This window comes from Nilaparvata lugens, chromosome 11 (assembly GCF_014356525.2).
Source record: "Nilaparvata lugens isolate BPH chromosome 11, ASM1435652v1, whole genome shotgun sequence".
Classification (NCBI taxonomy): domain Eukaryota; kingdom Metazoa; phylum Arthropoda; class Insecta; order Hemiptera; family Delphacidae; genus Nilaparvata; species Nilaparvata lugens.
This window is the reverse complement of record NC_052514.1, coordinates 7,884,163-7,904,532: the sequence shown is the minus strand read 5'-3', so window position 1 is coordinate 7,904,532 and position 20,370 is coordinate 7,884,163. Positions and strand designations below refer to the sequence as shown.

General features: G+C 35.7%; 1 protein-coding gene across 1 annotated transcript in view; it reads right to left on the bottom strand.

Moving 5' to 3' along the window:
• Window positions 1–20,370, bottom strand: part of LOC111060497 (1-phosphatidylinositol 4,5-bisphosphate phosphodiesterase) — a 73,808-nt gene that overhangs the window by 6,570 nt on the left and 46,868 nt on the right. The window contains 5 exon segments of the mRNA XM_039437512.1: window positions 612–777; window positions 2,686–2,889; window positions 7,371–7,551; window positions 16,356–16,374; window positions 16,376–16,513. Of these exon segments, the coding sequence (XP_039293446.1) occupies window positions 612–777; window positions 2,686–2,889; window positions 7,371–7,551; window positions 16,356–16,374; window positions 16,376–16,513 (708 nt within the window).

The following is a 20,370-nucleotide window of genomic DNA, read 5'->3' as shown; positions in this document are numbered from 1 at the left end:
TTTCCTTCAATGTCATAATTATATTATGATTTTTGTATTTTGTACAATAAATGAATAATAAAAAACCCCATACAAATTGTCTTCATGATCCCTGGATTTGTGAGAAATGGTGAAAGATTTATTGACTGTCTCCATTTTACCTTAGGGTAAGAGAGATGATGAGTGATTAGTGGACCTTTCTCAGGCCATTTATATAGTTTCTACCGAATTATAGAAGTGTTTGAACAATTTCTCAAAGTTCAATTCTCATGAATTGTCCTTGAAGGCAATTTATTCTCATGAATTGTCCTTGAAGTCAATTCATTCTCATAAATTGTCCTTGAAGGCAATTATTTATTGAGAGTCATTTCATCGCGTATATTCAGATAAAGGCCGTGCTACCAAAACGGCGTATGTTTGTTGCCACTTTGCTAAGTGGTTCGGAACCTACCTAAAACTGCACGTCCACTAATCTCTCACCATATAAATCTTGCACAATTCAAGAGATCAAACTCATCAAAAAATAAAATAATTGAGTAGAGATTTGGTAAACATTTCCAACCTGATTCAGACTTGAAGATCTTCTAAAGAATTATTATCTAGAGAAAAGCAGTACTATTTTCAATATTTACCTGAGCGAATTTTCTCTCATCCATGAATTTCTTTGTGTTGTTCTGCTTCTTCTCCCTCAATCGTCGGTCCTTCTCGGCTTTTGTTTTCAGAGTTTTATCATTTTGTACTTCTTTCATTGTTTCAACTGAGATCTTAGCTTGTCTAGTGTTCATTTCCTTCATTTCCCTGCAAATATATATTATCATAAAATTACTCTGCAATAAAACTTGAATAAAATAATGTACTAGATATTATCATGCTAATATAAATTACCATCTTAGTATTGACTAGGTATAGTGAGACTACCGTAATAGTGAGGTCCAGTAATAGCAGTATTTGATTGACATTGGTGTTGCTATACTTGTCTATCATTCGACAAATCAGATAGCGCTATCCTTTTCTAGCTCTGCAAAGTTGCCAGATAGTTTTTCAACAATATAGAAATATAATTAATTGACAAAATATTTCATCTCAACTATAAAAATGTAGTTTTTAAACATTAAAAAATATATTTTCTTTCCAAATAAAATATTTATTTATTTATTAGGTTAGCAAAAACTTATACAATTGAAAACTTAATATAATTGATTCTTTTAAACAAGAATGTAAATAAAATAGAAATCTGAGTACCCTTTTAAAACTGTATACTCCAACATGTTTCGGCTATATTATGCCATTATCAAGTCTTGATAAAATTCATCAAATCTTGATAATGGCATCATATAGCCGAAATATGTTGTGAGTAAAAAATTTTAAAAAGGTACTTGAATTTATATTTTTATTTATATTCAAGAGTAGCCCTAACGGAGAAAAATACAAGAATGATTAGTTAATATTACATCACATATACCAGTATCTGATTTATACGATTTGTAATTGTATCAAAAAATAAATAAATAGATAAATCTTCTCTATAGAAGGCAGTGTGGCATGGCAGAGAATCGGCCACGTTGTTCTCAACATCCCACGGCATGGGTTGCTTTCCGTGGATTAACGTGGACCTACTTTGCGGCGGGCCTTAACCTGTGATATGGTTCGAAGAATACGTGCTCAAAATTTGAAGCTGATTGATCAATTTTTTCTTAAGTTATTGTAGAACATACAAACAGACGGACAACGTCTTTGGCCTTACTGAAGGCTAGCTTCACACACATTCGGTTTCATTCGGTTCGGTTCGTTTTTGGTTCGGTTCGGTTCGTTGCCAAAAACGAATGAGGCTTTCATACATATCAGGTTTTAATTCGTACGGTTCTAATTAGGTATTTTCTTCTCACAAACACAGCTGTTTTTGGATTAAAACAATAATTCATGTTGGTAATAAAATATAAAAGCTGGTGTTCAAATAGTAAGATGTGATTTCTTGAACAACAAAATTTTCAAGTTAATTGAAAATTGTGAACTATTTGAATAGTTCATTTTTTATTATATTAATTTTGGACGTTCAGTGAAAATTCGTTTCAATTTTGACACATGGTACATAACGTTCATCTCTTCTCTCCATTAATATAATCATGTAATGCTCATGGAAATATAGAAAAAGAGTTTTAATTCATCTTCATATTTTTTTAGAAAACTATTAATTGAGAAAAAATGCTCCAGTGAACTAACAGAAATGAATTGACCATATGATTTTGATATGGAAGATTTTTAAAAAAGATAATCACAATATCAGGTTAAAATAAAAACAAAAAAAAGCGAGCGTGTGTAGAAGACTTTGTTTTTATTTCCGGTTTCCTAGCAACGAATTCGAATATGATAAAACCTATTCGTGTCGAGGGGGCGTTCGGTGCTATGCGGTTGCTATTCGGTACCGAATTCAAACCGAATCATCGTTTCACACTTATCGGAATTTGCCGAAAACGAACCGAACCGAATGTGTGTTAAAGTAGCCCTTCACTAGAAACGAATTTGAACCTGATGGAATTTATTAGAGTCAAGTGGGCGTTCGGTTCTATGCGGTTTCTATTCGGTACCGAATTCAAACCAATTACCGTTTTACACTTATCGGAATTTACCGAAAACGAAACGAACCGAATGTGTATGAAACTAGCCTAAGTCAAAAGTGAGAGCTCATTCAATTGGTTGTTGATTTACCTCTCGTGTTTGGCGTCGATTTGCTTGATTTGTGTGGCTTGCACGACCTCCATGAGGCGAGCGAGGGCCTCCCGCTGCTCCTCGATGTGCTGCTTCAGAGTGGTCCACTCCTCTCGGCGGTGGCGCTCCATCATCTCACTCCACTGCGCAGTCTGCTCACCTACCAGCTTCCTGATAGTCGGCTCATTCATCAGGTCCTGTTTGCTGTAACATCCAGTCAATCAGTCAATCAATCAATTCTCCCTCTTCCGAGTTTGTATATCCTGGAAGCCGTATGTTTCAATGACGGAAGTGTCAAAAAATTCCCGTACATTTCCCGTCCAAATGAAATTCATGTACGATTCCCGGGTTTCCCGCCCCGTGGACACCCTGTTCATAGATAGGAACAAGAATAAATTGAGAACTGGCGCACATTTCCACAATTATGGACGAGTTGCGAGATGATGCACACAGGACCACCATGTATGAGAGAGGAGTAAAGAGTGCTGGGATTCGACTGTACAATAAATTACCAGCTAACATAAGAGAAAACACAGGACGTAAATTTAGAGTACTGATGAAGGAGCAACTTTCAAGCATTTGTGCATACTTAATAGTTTAGTTTAGTTTGATGAGTTTACTCTCAATTGATGAATTTGAATCACATTACGATATGAATTGAGTTGATCAGTATTATTATGTATAGATTTGATGTATTTCTGCTATCAAAAATAATTTAAATAGGACTTGATTTGACGAAATTATCGACATATCCAAATACCCCTACTTCCAAGGGTGGTAAATTGGCCAAGAGTGGGTGAATGAATGAATTTATGTCACATTCATTAGGCCCTGTTTGCTGTAAGACACAGTCAATGAATGAATGAATGAATTTAAAGCTCATTCATCAGGTCCAGTTTGCTGTAACACACAGATAATGAAGGAATTTAAAGCTCATTCATCAGGTCCAGTTTGCTGTAACACACAGATAATGAATGAACGAATGAGTGCAGGAATGAATTTATAGCTCATTCATCAGGTTCTGTTTGCTGTGTACACGCAGTCAATGAATGATTAAATTGATTTATTTTCCAAAAAAAGAATATAAGATGGCTGATAAAAATATGCTACAGAACGGGTAATTCCTATCTCAATGGGGGCATGGGACGGTCAAGGGAGAACAATACCCCTACCTTAACGGCGGTTGAATGGAAAACAATAACTGTTAATTAGTCATATCGATAGTCACAATAGATCATCTTCTGCCACCATTGAAATATTCCTAGTGACATAAGAAATATTCTTAATTCATAATCCAAAATCCTACGCTCGGTCCGCCAAATGAAACTGATCTCACACTGATTATTACAACTAGTTGAATAATATTATTATTAATAATAATAATTTATGTTGATTCATATAAAAAGTAAATTCGTATGACTTTTGTTGGTGGGGAGTCCCTTGTGGGAAGGTCCCACCGCCTGAATATATAATTTAAGCCGTCAATGGGCCTTACGACTGTCATACGGGACCGACCGTTCAGCCGGGACCGACAGTTTAACGTGCCCATCCGATAACACAGGAGTGATCTGGTTAAGAAACTTTTGGTATTGAGAGGGTTTGAACCCGGGATCATATGAATAGACGGTTAATGCTGTAGCTAGAGTCCGATAAGACATCTTGCGAACAATCTGGGATGAATTTGGCTACCGTCTAGATGTCGTACGAACCTCAAAAGAAGGGCACGTAGAACACATAATACATCATCATAAACTTGATACTTCTGTAATTTGATGTAAAATTGGTTTGTGTACACCATTAAAAAAAATATATATAACTTTAAAATTGGATAATTCTTTTTCAAACACCCGGTACTTTGCTTCGCAATTAGATTGTACATCAATAAAAACCTAGGCGCACACCAGTTAGTCAAGACAAGACAAGACATGATCAGACACGTTTAGTCACAATACTTCACATTCTTGCTTATGACGCAACTCACACTGATTAGTCATTGCAATTAGACATGTCTTCATAAGCAACTAAGTGAAGTATTGTGACGAAAAGTGTCTGATCCTGTCTTGTTGTTGTTGTTGTAGCGACTCAGGACCCCGTTGTTTCACTCCTCCTCCGTCTAAGGCCCAGGAAGCGGGCCACCCCGCAAGAGGCTGGCCTCTTGTCTTGTCTTGACTAACTGTTGTGCGTCTAATCGAATAGAGCCTGCACCATTTCTATCAGTCATCATAAGACAATCGCTAGTTTTGGTCAGTGTAAATTCAATGTTGGCCGATGATGAAAAATTTGTGTTGCTCAAAAGAACTGATTTACAATACAAGACTGAAGGAGCGCCATAATAGGAATATGGTCGAAAAAATTGGTTTATAATAATTAATAATAAGCTTCTGCTGAAATTTGTGTCATTTTTCAATCTATTTTGTAAAAGTTTCAGCAGATAGTTGAATGATTCCGATGTTTATCGTGTGCAATCATTAAATTTTTCTTTATCACTCTTCAGCTCTAGGATAAAATTCTCCAATTTGTTTTCTTCTTCCGGTTTTCCAATTATATGGATGAATCCAGTGTTTCCTAATTGTTCTTTATTGCGCACCGGTCCGACATGACTAATAGTCCAGGCAACGAATGCTCAAAAGAGGTATAGAGGGAAAAGATTGGAACACAATTTTTGACTCCACAGCTCTTTAAAGGATAGTACGGAGGTAAACATATCAAAAGTACTCCTACCCCCTGTGCTAAGGGGGTGGGGTGGTTTGAAAGTACCATATTTTGTTTTTTGTACATATCTCGAACAATATGTAACAGCTGTGCCTAGTGAAAAGTTGTGTGTATTTTTGGCCTCAACATTTTCTGAAATAACTTGATTTATTCTCAGTGCGGTGATATTAAGTGCAATATTTGACTATAATTTGGTATTTTAATCATTCTAAATTCAAAATTTCTAGCTCATATATATTTTTAACTTTCCTCAGTAAAAACATAACCTATTTTTTTGGACATTTTATTATTTATCAAAATTTGGGAACAGAATAGTTTTGGGCTATGCCTGTTGTTCTATCCCGATCATATTCGTATGATTTGTAATTGTATCAACAAATAAATAAATAAATAAATAAATAAATATGCGTCTTTCGGAGATTTCATTGGAATACAAAATTAAAGCTTACAAATTAGCCTACAAGTTTCATCTGTAACATTTTTCCATATCATCTCTTCTAGTTTTCTAGGTAAGAGTTCTCAAAAGGGTTACATTTTAAGAAAAACCCTTCCGGCACCGATTTTTTCATCTTTTTTGCCTATAACTTTTCAACGGTTGATTGAAAAAATCCGTGCTAATCATGAGCTCATAGAGCATCATATTCTCTTCAATTTCATGTATTATTCAATTATTTTACGCATCTCACTAGGATTGTTATAGCCGTTATAGTGTTGAGTGTAAAATCTTCAGTTTAACAACAATAGATCAATTGACAGATCGGCGGTTTTTGGTCGTTTTTCCTGCGTTTTCTAGGCCTTCTCAAGACCTAATGGACAGATTATGTTAAGATTTGGTACAGAAGTTCAGCAAGGATCTAGAAATTATATATGAAGAGGACTTTAGAATTACGTCAAAGATACGCCCAAGATGGGCGGTTTTACTGCGTTTCCCTTGCGTTTTTCTGCGGTTTTTATTTTTCAAGAATTAATTAGAGAAAAGGTCTGAATTTAAAAAATCTGGTGTGGTGCACTCACACAACTTTCCTTGCCGTTATGAAAATTGATCAACTGACGATAGTGTTCCCGCGCATCTCAAGTCTACTTTTCTAAGATCTGAGCCAGCTGGTGACAGGACAATAACGCTGCAGACACACAAAGTCTGCTATCTCTTCATAGTGAATGATTTAATAGAATCAACAGTTACCAACAGTTTGCAATTGAATAATCTTATTTTCTCGAATTTCGAGCTTATTTTCAATTTTAGGTGAAAATGTTACTGAACATTAATTGTAGAGATTTTTATGCTCAATCTTTTCCACTTGAAATTTTTTGTTCAATTTGTATCTGAAGCCTGATAATTGGGAATCTAAAATCAAACTTTTCATAGATGGTGCAGTGCTCCTGAAATTTTTACAGATATGGGACTTGTGGCAGTTGATAGAGCTTATGAATGACCTTTCTAGGTATGAATTTGATCAAAATCGTTGGAGCCGTTTTCGAGAAAATCGCGAAAAACCCTGTTTTTGACAACATTTTCGTCGCCATCTTGAATTGCATTTGATCGGAAATGTTCGTGTCGGATCCTTATAGTGTAAGGACCTTACGTTCCAAATTTCAAGTCATTCCGTTAATTGGGAGATGAGATATCGTGTACACAGACACTTATACACACACACACACACACACACACACACACACATACACATACAGACCATTACTCAAAAAACACTTTTTTGGACTCAGGAGACCTTGAAACGTATAGAAATTTAGAAATTGGGGTACCTTAATTTTTTTCGGAAAGCAATACTTTCCTTACCTATGGTAATAGGGCAAGTAAAAAGTGATGAGTCTCTACTGGTACATTAAATTGAATCTGTCAAATTAAATAAACATTGTCTTTCATACCATGAAACATGGGATATCTTCTTATGCTATTTAGATATTTTCCTCTGTGTTCATGTTAAATAGAAGAATCAATTTAAAAGTCAACTTACTTCTTGCCTTTGACGAGTTTTTCGATGGCGGTGCACTGCTGCTTCTGTATGGCCATCTTCTCCTTGTTCTGTCGCTTGTGCATGGCATCCAGCTCCTTCTGGTGCTTGCGATGAGTCTTCTGGTAGGCCTTCTCGTTCTTCAGCGACTCCACAGTGATCGGCTCGAATTGCAACACTTCAACTACAAAACAATCGATTGAACAGGTAAGTGAAGAAAATGGTAGCATTTGAAAAGTTTTGAGATAAATGGCATCGTTATAAATAAAAAAATATCGGGGCACCGAGCTTCGCTCGTCATTTTTATTTATTGATAAACAGAACACAATTCTCTAAAATGATCTTGTTCATATTTCACAGCTGGCTATATGTCATCTTATGAATTTCGGGGATGCGATATTTTGATTTTTCACTTACTCATATTCTAGAAAAAAAGGCGAGAGCAAATTTTTCTGTCCGATTACGAGATTTGACAGAAATAGCTGAAAACTGGAAAATGAGCCGAAAATAAGAGGTTTTTGGGCCACTCTGTATCTAGCACAAGGAAATTTTGCATGAAGAAATTGGTTCTGGACTTCTCTTATGTACCCAAATAATATATTAAAAAATCAGAACTACAATATAAATTGCATGCACCAATGTATATAGTGACTGGACTATATTTCATATCTTATGAATTTCGGGGATGCGATATCTCGATTTTTTACTAACTTTTTTACAATCCACAGCTGTTTCAGCAAAGGATGAATTATCCTTTTAATGTCGTTCAGCGAGTTTTCCCAAGGATGAGACCTAGTGCAATCGAATCTTTATATCATAAACCTACTATGTTCCAAATTTCGTGAAAATCGTTAGAGCCGTTTTCGAGATCCGTTAAACATAAATAACCAGATATATAAATACAGAAATTGCTCGCTTAATATAATAGGATTTATTCAATGATAAGTAAATTACAGAATAACATAATCAAATATTGAATTCAAAAAAATGCGTAGTGTACAGTCAATGAATACAATACTGCTTGCTTAAGAATGAACTTTGTCTGCAAACAGGAGCATATCTTATCATTGAAATTAAAATAAGGAATTCGCTTAGCGTACACAAATGAGATATAAAAACTGGAATAATAGTTTTTCAAGTGGAAGGTTTTATTTACAGACTAACAGTTCGGGAGCTGTAGCTCTTGCCTATGGCCGGAGGGTCACTAGATTAAAATACGAACCGTTCAAAAACATCCAACATTTTTGAAAATGTATCTTCCCATAAGCAACAGATACTCTTTTGTATCTTCTCAAAAGGAACGTGCTGCATCCGAAAAGATACACAAGCAGCTTTAATGTATCTTCCCATAAGCCACAGATGCTCTTTTGTATCTTCTCAAAAGCAACATGTTGCATCCGAAATGATACACAAGGAGCTTTTTCTAGTAATGTACTTTTAGCACAACACAGCCTATCAGCTGACTAGTTCGTCATGCTCTTTCCATTGTTGGTGATACTCTCTCATTCATGAAGAATTTCTGTGTTTAGGAAGCTTCCTCCATCTTAGGATCTAGGGTCTCTGAAGCCCGATGTTTTTGCAAAGTCGTGAATATCACCCCGCGAACCATACCTTGCCTATGTGCCGCTTCAAAGTCACAGAAGCATAGCTATGGGACGTGTACTGTAATATAGGTAGTAAAAATAGTAAGAGTGAATAGATTTTGTCCTAGAAATTCTTTGAATGATAATAAATTCCTTGAATTACTTTTATTAAAATAACTTGGCTTGGTTTGAATAAATTTGAGGGTTTCTTGGATTTACTCATTACTTATCACATTGCGCACACAACTGTTTTCGTTATTCATTGTCAAATTCTAGCAAACTCAACCATCATTTTTCCTTTTGGAGCCATTTAAGAATTAATATTAATACTGTAACTTACTGATTCAAAAGGTTGGTAGCATTGATCGCTGCTTGAAGTTGATTCGAAGTTCAGTCCGCGTTTTTTATCAAGTTTTTCAGTAAATTTTTATGAGTTAGTGTTGTTCTTGATTTATTAATGCACAAAAACATTAGTGACACGTTCGAAGTGTAGAGTTGGAGTTTTCATATTTTGAATAACACTGTAGACGTTACTTTTAAAACAAAACTAACCTAGAAGTCATCAAGAAGAATTACTATTAAAATCATTAGCGAGCACGTAGTGTTGGACTTTGACCGTCTTGAGCAGAACTTTACAGTTTAAAATTTCCCAAGATTATTCATCCCTCAAAGCATCATCCATAATAAACAACCACTCGATAGTAAAGGAAGCTCCTCACCTATTGATACATAGTAATCATACCTGATCGCTACGTTGCCGCTGCTCCGTAAGAAGTGTATTAACGAATGATACACAAGTAACTGAACAGACACGTGTTTCATTGCAACATTCCACTCTCTGTGTCTAGTGCTACAACACACCTTTAGACTGACGTACTATTCTTGATTGCACACAAATCAATCCAACTGAGTTGTGTTATCTCCAGCCGTTATCACCGAGCTACCGTAATGAAGCGAAAGTGAAGTGAGATTATTCTTTTCAAACACTTACAAATCATCCCAAGGCAAAAATGACGTTCAAAATAATAGAAAAAGAAGGTAGAGAGTATGTATTATTGAAAGGATTTAAATTTCGTAGATACAGGACTTTGAAAAATGGAAATATATCATGGCGATGCTGCATGAATATTTGTAGCTGTTCGTTGAAAACAAATTCGAATAAGACGAAAATAGTAGAAGAAAGCAAAATCCACAATCATGTTACACAATCGAGAACTCCGACTAGTACATCGAAGCCATTGCGAGAAGAAACATCACGATCAGATAGTGCGCTTCCGAGCCCCAAACTGAACTTCTCTATGACTTGCGATGTACCATGCACAACCACTCCATGCAGCGTGCCACAACTCCGGCCGAACGCATCTACTCCTCAATATCATAGTTCACTGTTAAGTCAATCACAAAATGTATCAATGAATAATAGTTATTCATTTGATAATTGCAGTGTTGATTCAGAGCGGGACAGCATACAGGGTGAAGATACGGATCAACTAGTAGGCAAACTTTTATCGGAAAATGTAGAATTGAGAGAGAAGAGTTATTCACACGATAATTGCACTGTTGTATCAGAGAAGGGCAGTATAGAGGATGGAGATACAGACCAACTTATAGATAAACTTTTATCGGAAAATGAGGAATTGAGAAGGAAAAATAGGACATTGAGAGAGCAATGGGAGGCGGCTATCGATAGATCAATAGCTAATGATAGGAAGATTTTGGAGTTGACCGACAGAGCTATGGTGAACTGTGAAACACAAGTGGATTTTAAACTAGATTTTCCTTTGGAGGTCGACTATTCATTGAATTCAATTCCTGATTTCAGCCAGAATATTGGAAAAGTGCAGAATGAACTTATTGAGCGGAATAAAAAAGGAGTAGATGAGCTTAAATCAATACAGAATGAGGTGAGAAAACAAAACGAAGCTATTCAGAGGAACGCCAAACGGATGGAAAAATTGAAAAATGAATTAACTAAATTGTCTAAGAGCATTATGACTTGATGCAGCAATCTGTATCTAGGAATGTAACAGCATCAAATGTTATGGCGTCAACAGCAGAGGAGGTAAAACATCACCCCAAGCTAATAGGCATTTGGTCGGATAGTCATGGTAAAGGTTTAAGAGAGCTACTAAAACCACGTTTACCGAAAACCGTGACTTGTCTCTCTCATGTTTATACAGGAGCACCTTTTGAATGTATTGCTGATGGAATGTTATCCAGCTCTGATCGAAAGAGGTTAAAGTCTGAGGATTATTTGATAATAATAGGAGGTACAAACTCGGCTCATAAATGCTTCACTCAAAGGGATCTAGAGATTTATGTAGCTAAACTGGTTGAGGTGGTCGAGGCATATGCAAGCACAAATATTTTGATTACGACCATACCTTATAGGTATGACTTGTCAGAAAAATCTAGAGAAAACGTGTCAATTAAAAAAATAAACAGAGTAATCCATTGTCTCCCAATGTATTTCCGAAATCAGTCAATAAGTGTCATAGGTCTATGGACGGTGCATAGAAGGCTACACACACAACACGGACTCCATTTGAATCAAAACGGAAAGAAGTTTTTAGTTGAAGAGCTAATTAAACACTTGACTAGAGAAGAAGCAGAGACTGAGTCATATAGAGCAGGAGATTCAAGCACCGTATTAACGAGAGATACAATAACCCCTTCAATAAGTAAGAATGCTGGAGAAAGAATTCCAGTGATCGAGTTGTTAGAGTCTTCAAGAAGTAGAAATTTTTTAGAGGTCAGCGGGGCAGCAACATCAATAATTTAATATATTTATGTGGTCAGAATACAGGAGAGAGAGAAGTGAAAGTTCAGTTCAAACTGCTGCATTATAATGTAAGAAGCCTGAGAAATAAAACAAATGAGTTAGCTGTTGAGCTGGAGAACTTGGAGGAGAATAGAGAGACATCGGGAATGATTGACTTTTTGTGTTTCACGGAGACTTGGCTGAAAGAGAAAAATAGTGTGAAAATTCACAATTTCCACCTAATCTCATTTTTTAATAGACAAGAGAAAGAGGGGGGAGGAGTAGCAATCTATGCCAGAGAGGGAATTTCAGCTACAAGACTGGAGTTAAAACAGGCATGTGAGGTTGATTTTGAGGTGGCAATGATTCAACACATGAAATATGCTGTCATATGTATTTACAGACCACCAGATAATAACTTCATGATTTTCATCGACAAGCTAGAAGAGCTCCTATTCAGCCTGGCAAATAAGTTTGAAGCTTATATTGTTGTAGGAGATTTTAATGTAGATTTTCTGGGAAATTCAAGTAAGAAGAAAAAGCTAGAGAGATTATTTTCAGTTTATGGTCTGACAAGCATCATAAAAGGTTGTACAAGAGTGACCGGATCTTCCTCTTCCCAGATTGATTTATGCTTCATCTCACCTATGATAATGAATGATTATGTAAAGCTTGTTGAATTGGGCCTCTCTGATCATTACGCTCAACTGATGAACTTCTCAATTCCAGTCGTTAGTCACACCTCACAGGACCTCTACGCAACCAGAATATTTTCTAGCAATGCTAAACAACAATTTAAAGATCGTTTGAAGAGAGTCGATTGGTTAAGCATTCTCAATACAAATTATGAGTCAGCAGATGAGGGATTCGATAACTTTTTCAGGATGTATTTTGAAGTTTATAATGAGTCATTTCCAGTGGTTTACTTGAGATGTGTTAAGGGTAGGAAGAAATTGAAATGGTTTTCGCCTCTGCTTCGATATCTTTGTAATATAAAAAGAGATTTGCAACTTTTTGTGAAAAGCCGTCCATCAGAAGCATCGTATAGGAACAGTTTAAACTGCTTGACAAAACTTATCAAGTATCAAATAACTTACTCGAAAACACAGCTTGCAGGGAATTTACTGGCAGTCTCGAACAATAAATCAAAAATTATTTGGAAGTTGATAAAGAATGTGACTGCAAAAAACGAGATCAAGAGTTATCCAATTTCAGTAAATGGCGTCCTAGTTGATTCAGCACTTGACAAAGCTAATATCTTCAACGATTACTTCATAAACACATGTTCTGGAAAAAACTTCAAGGGCTCTACATCTTCAATAACTTTGCTCCAAAATACTGACAGAGTAACCTCAACATTAGAGAATTTTCCTACTTTTTCTGAAGATGAAGTTTCTGCTACTGTCGAAGAAATAAAAAATAAAATGACGAGTGGCGTTGACGGTGTACCCTGTGCTTTAATGAAGGAATGCTTCGAGCCGATAAAGAGTGTAATGACTCACCTTGTGAATATGTCGTTCAGATCAGGAATCTTCCCTAAACATTTGAAATTAGGCAGAGTTATTCCCCTTCATAAACAGGGTGCAAAAAATGAAATGGCCAATTTTAGGCCAGTATCAGTGCAGAGCCCCTTCTCCAAGATATTTGAGAAATTGGCACAAAAAACAATATCCAGTTACCTGGAGAATAATATGATTTTGTCTGAATGTCAATTTGGTTTTCGTTTGGGAAAATCGACAATCCTTGCAGTAAATGACTTCATTAACCAAGTATATGACTCACTTGACAAAGGGAAAAAAGCTCTAGGACTCTTTGTAGACATGAAAAAGGCATTCGACAGCCTTAATCATGAAACTCTGATGGAGAAAATTCATTTTTATGGTATCAGAGGGTTGGCTTTTGAATGGCTGAAGTCTTTTCTTAGTGAAAGGTCCCAATTAGTTGAGATTGAAGAGAGAAATAGGGGAATCATCAACTACAAATATCGGTCAGAAAATCCGGCAATTGGAAAAAGGAGTGCCGCAGGGAACTATACTTGGCCCGATATTGTTCTCACTGTATATTAATGACTTGCCCGGAAATATGCCCTCAACCGTTAACAGTGTATTATTTGCTGACGATGCTAATTTCCTACTGACAGGTGATACATTTGAAGAATTAAAAATTGAAGGAGAAAAAGTAATCAAGTGCATGAAGGAGTGGTGTGAGGCTAATGAGTTGACAGTCAATGTAAAGAAAACATCGTATATGAGCTTCAATATTGGCTATTTAGACACACCCAATAACTTTGATTTTGCCGTGGATGCAACAAGTATAATGCCAGTGGAAGAATGTGGATTCTTGGGAATCAATGTTGATGTAAGACTGAAGTGGAACAGTCACATTGATCAGGTGGTAAAAAGGCTCAATGCAGCGGGGTTTGCAATATCAAGATTGATAAGGGAGGTGGACCAGAGAATAGTTAGAATCGCGTACTATGGATATTTCCAGCCAGCTCTAACGTATGGCCTGATATTCTGGGGTGCGGCACCCGCTTCATTGATGGCCTTCAGAGTGCAAAAACGGCTACTGAGAATGATGTTTAGGAAGCCACCAAGAACCCCATGCAGAGAGTTATTCAGGGAAGCTAAGATCCTGCCGTTGCCATGTCTATATATCTTGGAGGCTGCATTGTATGGATTTTCCCGCAAGGACGAGTGGACTACAGGCGCTACCGTACATGGCTACAACACACGGGCAAGGAATATGCTGAGACTCCAACCTCATCGAACAAGATTTTTTGAAGCTAAGCCAGAGCATGTCAGTCGAAGGATCTTAAACGCACTACCAGTGGAAATTCTCGATACTTCAAATAGAAGAACATTCAAGAGACTACTGAGGAATTGGCTACAAGAGAGATGTTTCTACAGTTTACTGGAGTTTTTCTCATATACAGTGTGAGAAATAAACCTAAGTGAAATATTATAATAGTTAAGATGATGTCATCTTTATTTTTTGGACTTCAAATATTCACGGAGGTTTTGATGACCTGACAAATTGTATGATTTTATTTTATTGTAACTGACAAATGCGAAACATTTAATGTAAAATGTACATGCATGAATAAATATTATTATTATTATTATTATTATTACTGATGAAGACGTCTCAAAAATTAGATGAAAAAGTTCATGAATCATGGTTGAATAGAGCCAAAGTACACTACAGTCGCATTTTCTGTAAAATCAATTTACTAAAAACCAGATTTCGAATTCAAAGGGATTCCTTATATACACTAATAGCCGTCAGGCTCGCTTCGCTTCGCTGGACCCCCGACTGGATCGTCCAAAAATGAGATCAGCGGGCTCGCTTCGCCCGCCTGCATTTTTCATTTAAGCATGCTTCATTCCATCAGAGAGTCAAAGTACTTCCTCGCTCGATTCAATCACCGGTTAATTTCAATTATTTAGTGCAGGGTAAAAAACTTCGTTAGGATAAACTTCTGAAACTTCTTATGTTTCCAATCAGGATTTTATGAGTATTAAATATTGCAAAAGGAATTTTTCTTGTGAATGAACATATGACTTCATTTTTGTGAACAAAATATAGGATTTTTAAATTGAATTGATATTTTGAGAATTATTGTACTCCAGTCTAGCCTAATTTCGGGCGTATCTTTGGCGTTATTTCAAAATCCTTCTAACACAACATTATTACACCCTAGCTTAGCTTCTGTACTAAATTTGAACGATTTCTGTTCATTTGTTCTCGATAAAGCTGAGAAAACGCTAAAAAACGCTGGAAAACGCAGATTTTGGGCGTATATTTGAAAATTTTTCCAAATTCGTTCTTAGTGCGCCTCTAAAGTGCCAACTGAACATACCTAACAAATTTGAATGTTTTTGGTCCCGTAGATTTTTAGTTCTGCGAGTGAGTGAGTGAGTGAGTGAGTGAGTGAGTGAGTGCCATTTCGCTTTTATATTTTATATAGATTGAGTCATTTCCTCAGGTAATTAAGAAATTATATCTTTAATATATTTGTAAGTACATAACTGTTAGAGTGAGTGAGTGAGTCAGTCAGTCAGTCAGTGAGTGCCATTTCGCTTTTATATTTTATGTAGATTGAGTCATTTCCTCAGGTAATTAAGAAATTATATCATTAATATAGTTGTAAGTTTAATTATTGAAGTTTTGTTTAAATTATGTTTGATTATTTATTATTGAGTTTATTGTTTTATGATTGTTGGCATTATTGATTTTGTTAACAGTATATACGTGTTTATTTTTAGTGTATATTTTTTAAATTTTTTCACAAATATATTGATAACCGACTCCTGGCAGACAACCTTCTCGGTTATGCCAAAATTGAATGGCTTAGATTGTTTTCTTATTTCCTTGAGTAATTAATTATGCATATGAACTGTTTTTTATGATTTTTTTGTTTTTTATTTTTAGCTTTGTTAAATAGAGGCCTTTTTTATTCATTCATTCATTCATTCATAATATAGTTGTAAGTACATAATTGTATAAATTTCGCAGAAGCTATGTTTTTGTTAGTACTTTTATTTACTGAAAAATAAAATTTATTATTTATTCATTTAACATTCTTTCTTCAAGATTGAATCCTATACGTAATAATTATAGAACTGATAATGTTTAACCAACCTTTCTTCTCCTCTTCTCCCGGTTTTCTTGGTTTTGCTGCCCTTTTTGGCGGCTCCACCCCCACCCCCGTCTCCACCCTTGCCACCCTCCACAACATCCTTGGTGTTGATGTCCGTCTCTTCGATGCCCATCGCCTTCATCTGCTGGGCTCGCTTCTCCTGAACATAGCAAACCAATCTCTTTAGAATCTCAACATTTACAAGTGAATTAGATTAGCCGGTTTCCGAGCTCGGGATTTGGCTCAGTTCTATACTTTAAACAGCTGGAGTCAGAAAATTGGCTTTCCGAAACGGGGCATGGTTGCAGTCCACGTTTAAATTAAATTTTGATAAAACTAGAAAATCGAACACAAAATAAAGAGAAAATAGTATAAAGTTTCAGCTATTTTGAATTATTTGGGAATGTTTAATTTCGTCAAATTATAGAAATCTTATATATATAAAAATGTTATGTTGGTTTGTGTGTAATGCAAAAACTCCAAAAGTACTGGACCGATTGAGTTGAAATTTTAACATGATATAAAATCCGCATCAAGGATGGTTTTTATCTACTTTTTACAATTTTCAGGGGCGCTACGCTCGCCCGAAAATTTTTAACTTTTTTGTTTATGGATTTTTCCGATTTTTGACTTCACATTCGGGGTCAGCTCGCGAAAATAAGTCGATTAAAAAAAAAAAAATTGACCGGGCTCGCAGGGTGGCCCGGGGGGAGGGGGTGAAACTTTGGCCATTTTTGGCCAGATTTGAGCTGAGCGCTGCTGCAATCAAAGTGCAAAATCTGACCGCTAGATAGCGCGCATGTTTCAAACCGCAGCTTCAACAGGTTCGTGAGATATAGAGTACCGGTAAACTACACTCTTGATTACCGTATGTTTTCCGGTACAATTTAAAAGATTGCAATTCCCAATTCGATTGGCATTTGCAATCACAATCAACAAAGCTCAAGGTCAATCTTTAGAATTGTGTGGTCTAGATTTAGATGTGGATTGCTTTTCACATGGACAACTGTATGTTGCGTGTTCCCGAGTCGGCAAACCAGATAGTCTTTATATTTACGCAGACAGTGGAAAAACAAAAAATATTGTATATAAACAAGTATTGCAAAATTAAACTTATATGAAATGTATTCTTTGTTTTTTCTCATTTCTCAACCATTCGCAAACAGAGAGTGAGAATAGGGAAAAATCTGAGTGCAGAAGAAGGCCTTCCTGTAAAATTCGGCGTGCCACAAGGAACAGTTCTTGGTCCGATACTGTACCTCATCTTTGCCAATGAGTTGTGCTCACTCGACATTGGTGGCAAGATTATTGTCTTTGCCGACGACACAGCTGTGATATTTCAAGGCAACAACTGGAACGAGACTTTCATAACCGCTGAATTAGGCATGGAAAAAATTACACTTTGGCTCCACAGTAATATCCTGACTCTCAATTCATCAAAAACTAAATTTCTAGCATTTTCACTGACGGACTCCAAAAAACCTGTACGAAATACAATCAAGTTACATCACTGCAAAATAAATCGCATAGACTGCAATTGTCCATCAGTAGAACGAACAGATAATATAAAATATTTAGGAGTTATAATAGACGACTTACTTTGGTGGGACAAACACATCATACAGCAAACAACAAAACTCAGGAAACTGGTTTACAGTTTCATTCAACTCCGACAGATACTCACACTGGATACGTTAAAAATTGTATATCACGCATTGGTAGAGTCAATAGCAAGATATGGAATCCTGGCATGGGGAGCTACGTATTTCTGCCATATCAATCCTGTTTTTAAAGTCCAGAAACTCATCCTCAGAATAATGGGACAGAAACATCCACTCTACCCTTCAGATTCTCTATATGAAGAGCTCCAACTACTGAGCATCCGACAAATTTACATTCACAAATTACTCACATTCATCAGGAAAAACCCGCAGTTCTTTCTCAACATGGACCACACCCACAGCACGCGAAGAAGGAATATTGATCTAGCAGTCCCCAGGATGACAACAACTGCCGCCCAGAGAACAGTCACATACTTAGGACCGAAGATTTACAACAGGCTGCCAATGGACATCAAGGAAATGGTACTGGTTAATATATTTAAAGCAAAAACAAAAACTTGGATAATTGAAAATAGAATAAATTATAGTGAAGACCTTATTACAAACTAGATATTATGAATATTATTAATTCATTTTTTATCAATCCTTTTTAAGAGACTATTCTCAAATATTTTTTTCTTTTAGAATCTAATTATTTTCCATCAATAATTTTCTATTTTATATATAGGTATTCATTTACTCATTTTAATTTCTTTTTTCTAAAAATTTTGCTTTTTTTCATTTTATTTCTCACATAAACATTATTTTTCCTTTTAGTTTTGTAATTGCACAATAAACCAGATTTAACAGCTCACATAACACAGATGTTCATAATTTATTTAACACGCATAATATTTGTGGTTTCCCAACACATATTTTATATATAGTGGGGGCCACAGAAAAAAAAAATAAACATTCAATCACAATGTGCCACTGCGAAGCGTGGCAGGGTTCAGCTAGTAAGAAAATAAAGATTTATTTTGCTGCGACTATTTACTGCGACTACGCCCCGTTTTGGAAAGCTAATTTTCTGACTCCAGCTGTTTAAAGTCTAGAACTTGGCTAAATCCCGAGCTCGGAAACCGGCTTTTAAAAAGGTTTTATCCATTACTGTATGAATAGCTTTATTATTTATGATTTGAACCTCTGATCAGCACCAAGGTATCGTATGACAATCACTTCCGACGTTAAATAAAGAAAATATAAAATAAAACTTTACAAGATTTAAACACTACCTTTCCTTACAAGATCCCAATCATGAAAATACAATTATGTAAGTTAGTCCTGCCCGGACTAAGAAAGCATGTAATTGATCGCCAAAGACGATATCCCTTCAGGTAAGTAATGCCTCAAACAATCAATAGGTAATGTATTAAAAAATTATGTAAGGTGAAAGAATAAGACTATATTTGTTCAGCTGAAGATGTGGTAGGTGTTACCATGAAACCTGGTTCTGTAATATGAATTCATTTTTGAACAAATATAGCAATACTGACAACATCAACGTCTTATTCTTTCAATTATGGAGAAATATCACAACATCTCTTACCATACAATCAAATTATTAATTACAAGAAGTTCTGTGAACAGTAGACCTCATGCAGTATTCTCATCCACAAGTACCTGATTGAAACTATAGACCTTATGAAAATACAGCAATATACTGGCTTCTCCACACATCTGTGTAATCAGCTGACAGCTGATCTATGATGAATAATTCTATAGTCTGAATTTTACTCAATATTGGCGTATAAAGGAGGCTCCTTTTTCCTTTCATATTATCCTTGAAATACAAAATTTCCAAAAACCTTGTATATACGTCGACGCGCAATTAAAAAAGGAACATACCTGTCAAATTTCATGAAAATCTATTACCGCGTTTCGCCGTAAATGCGCAACATATAAACATTTAAACATCAAGAGAAATGCCAAACCGTCGACTTGAATCTTAGACCTCACTTCGCTCGGTCAATTAAGGTTTAAAGTGCCCGGACTAAGCTTATAATTGATTCCCAAAAACTCACCCTTCAGATGAGTAATATCCAAACAATCACTTGTTGACCATAAGCGCATATGAGCCACAAGATAAAAATTCAAAAATTAAAATTCATGTGATTGGTTTGCAGACCAAAAGCTCACTCACTATAGTTTGTATAAAGCAGGGAGTTAAATCTGAACATTTCTTTTATTACTCAATATACGAGATAAATCACATGTTCATAACTTATACCAGAAAAACTTCTATAATTTATTATAGATTGCAGAGATAACTTCTATAATTTTTTATTATTATCATTTTTCTAGATTGTTTATTTCATGCTTATACACTTGGAATAGAATTGTTTAACCATTTATGGTAGAGCAATAATTGTGTCCACGAGTCAACTTCCAATTAAGAAAAATTAATATTCAAAAA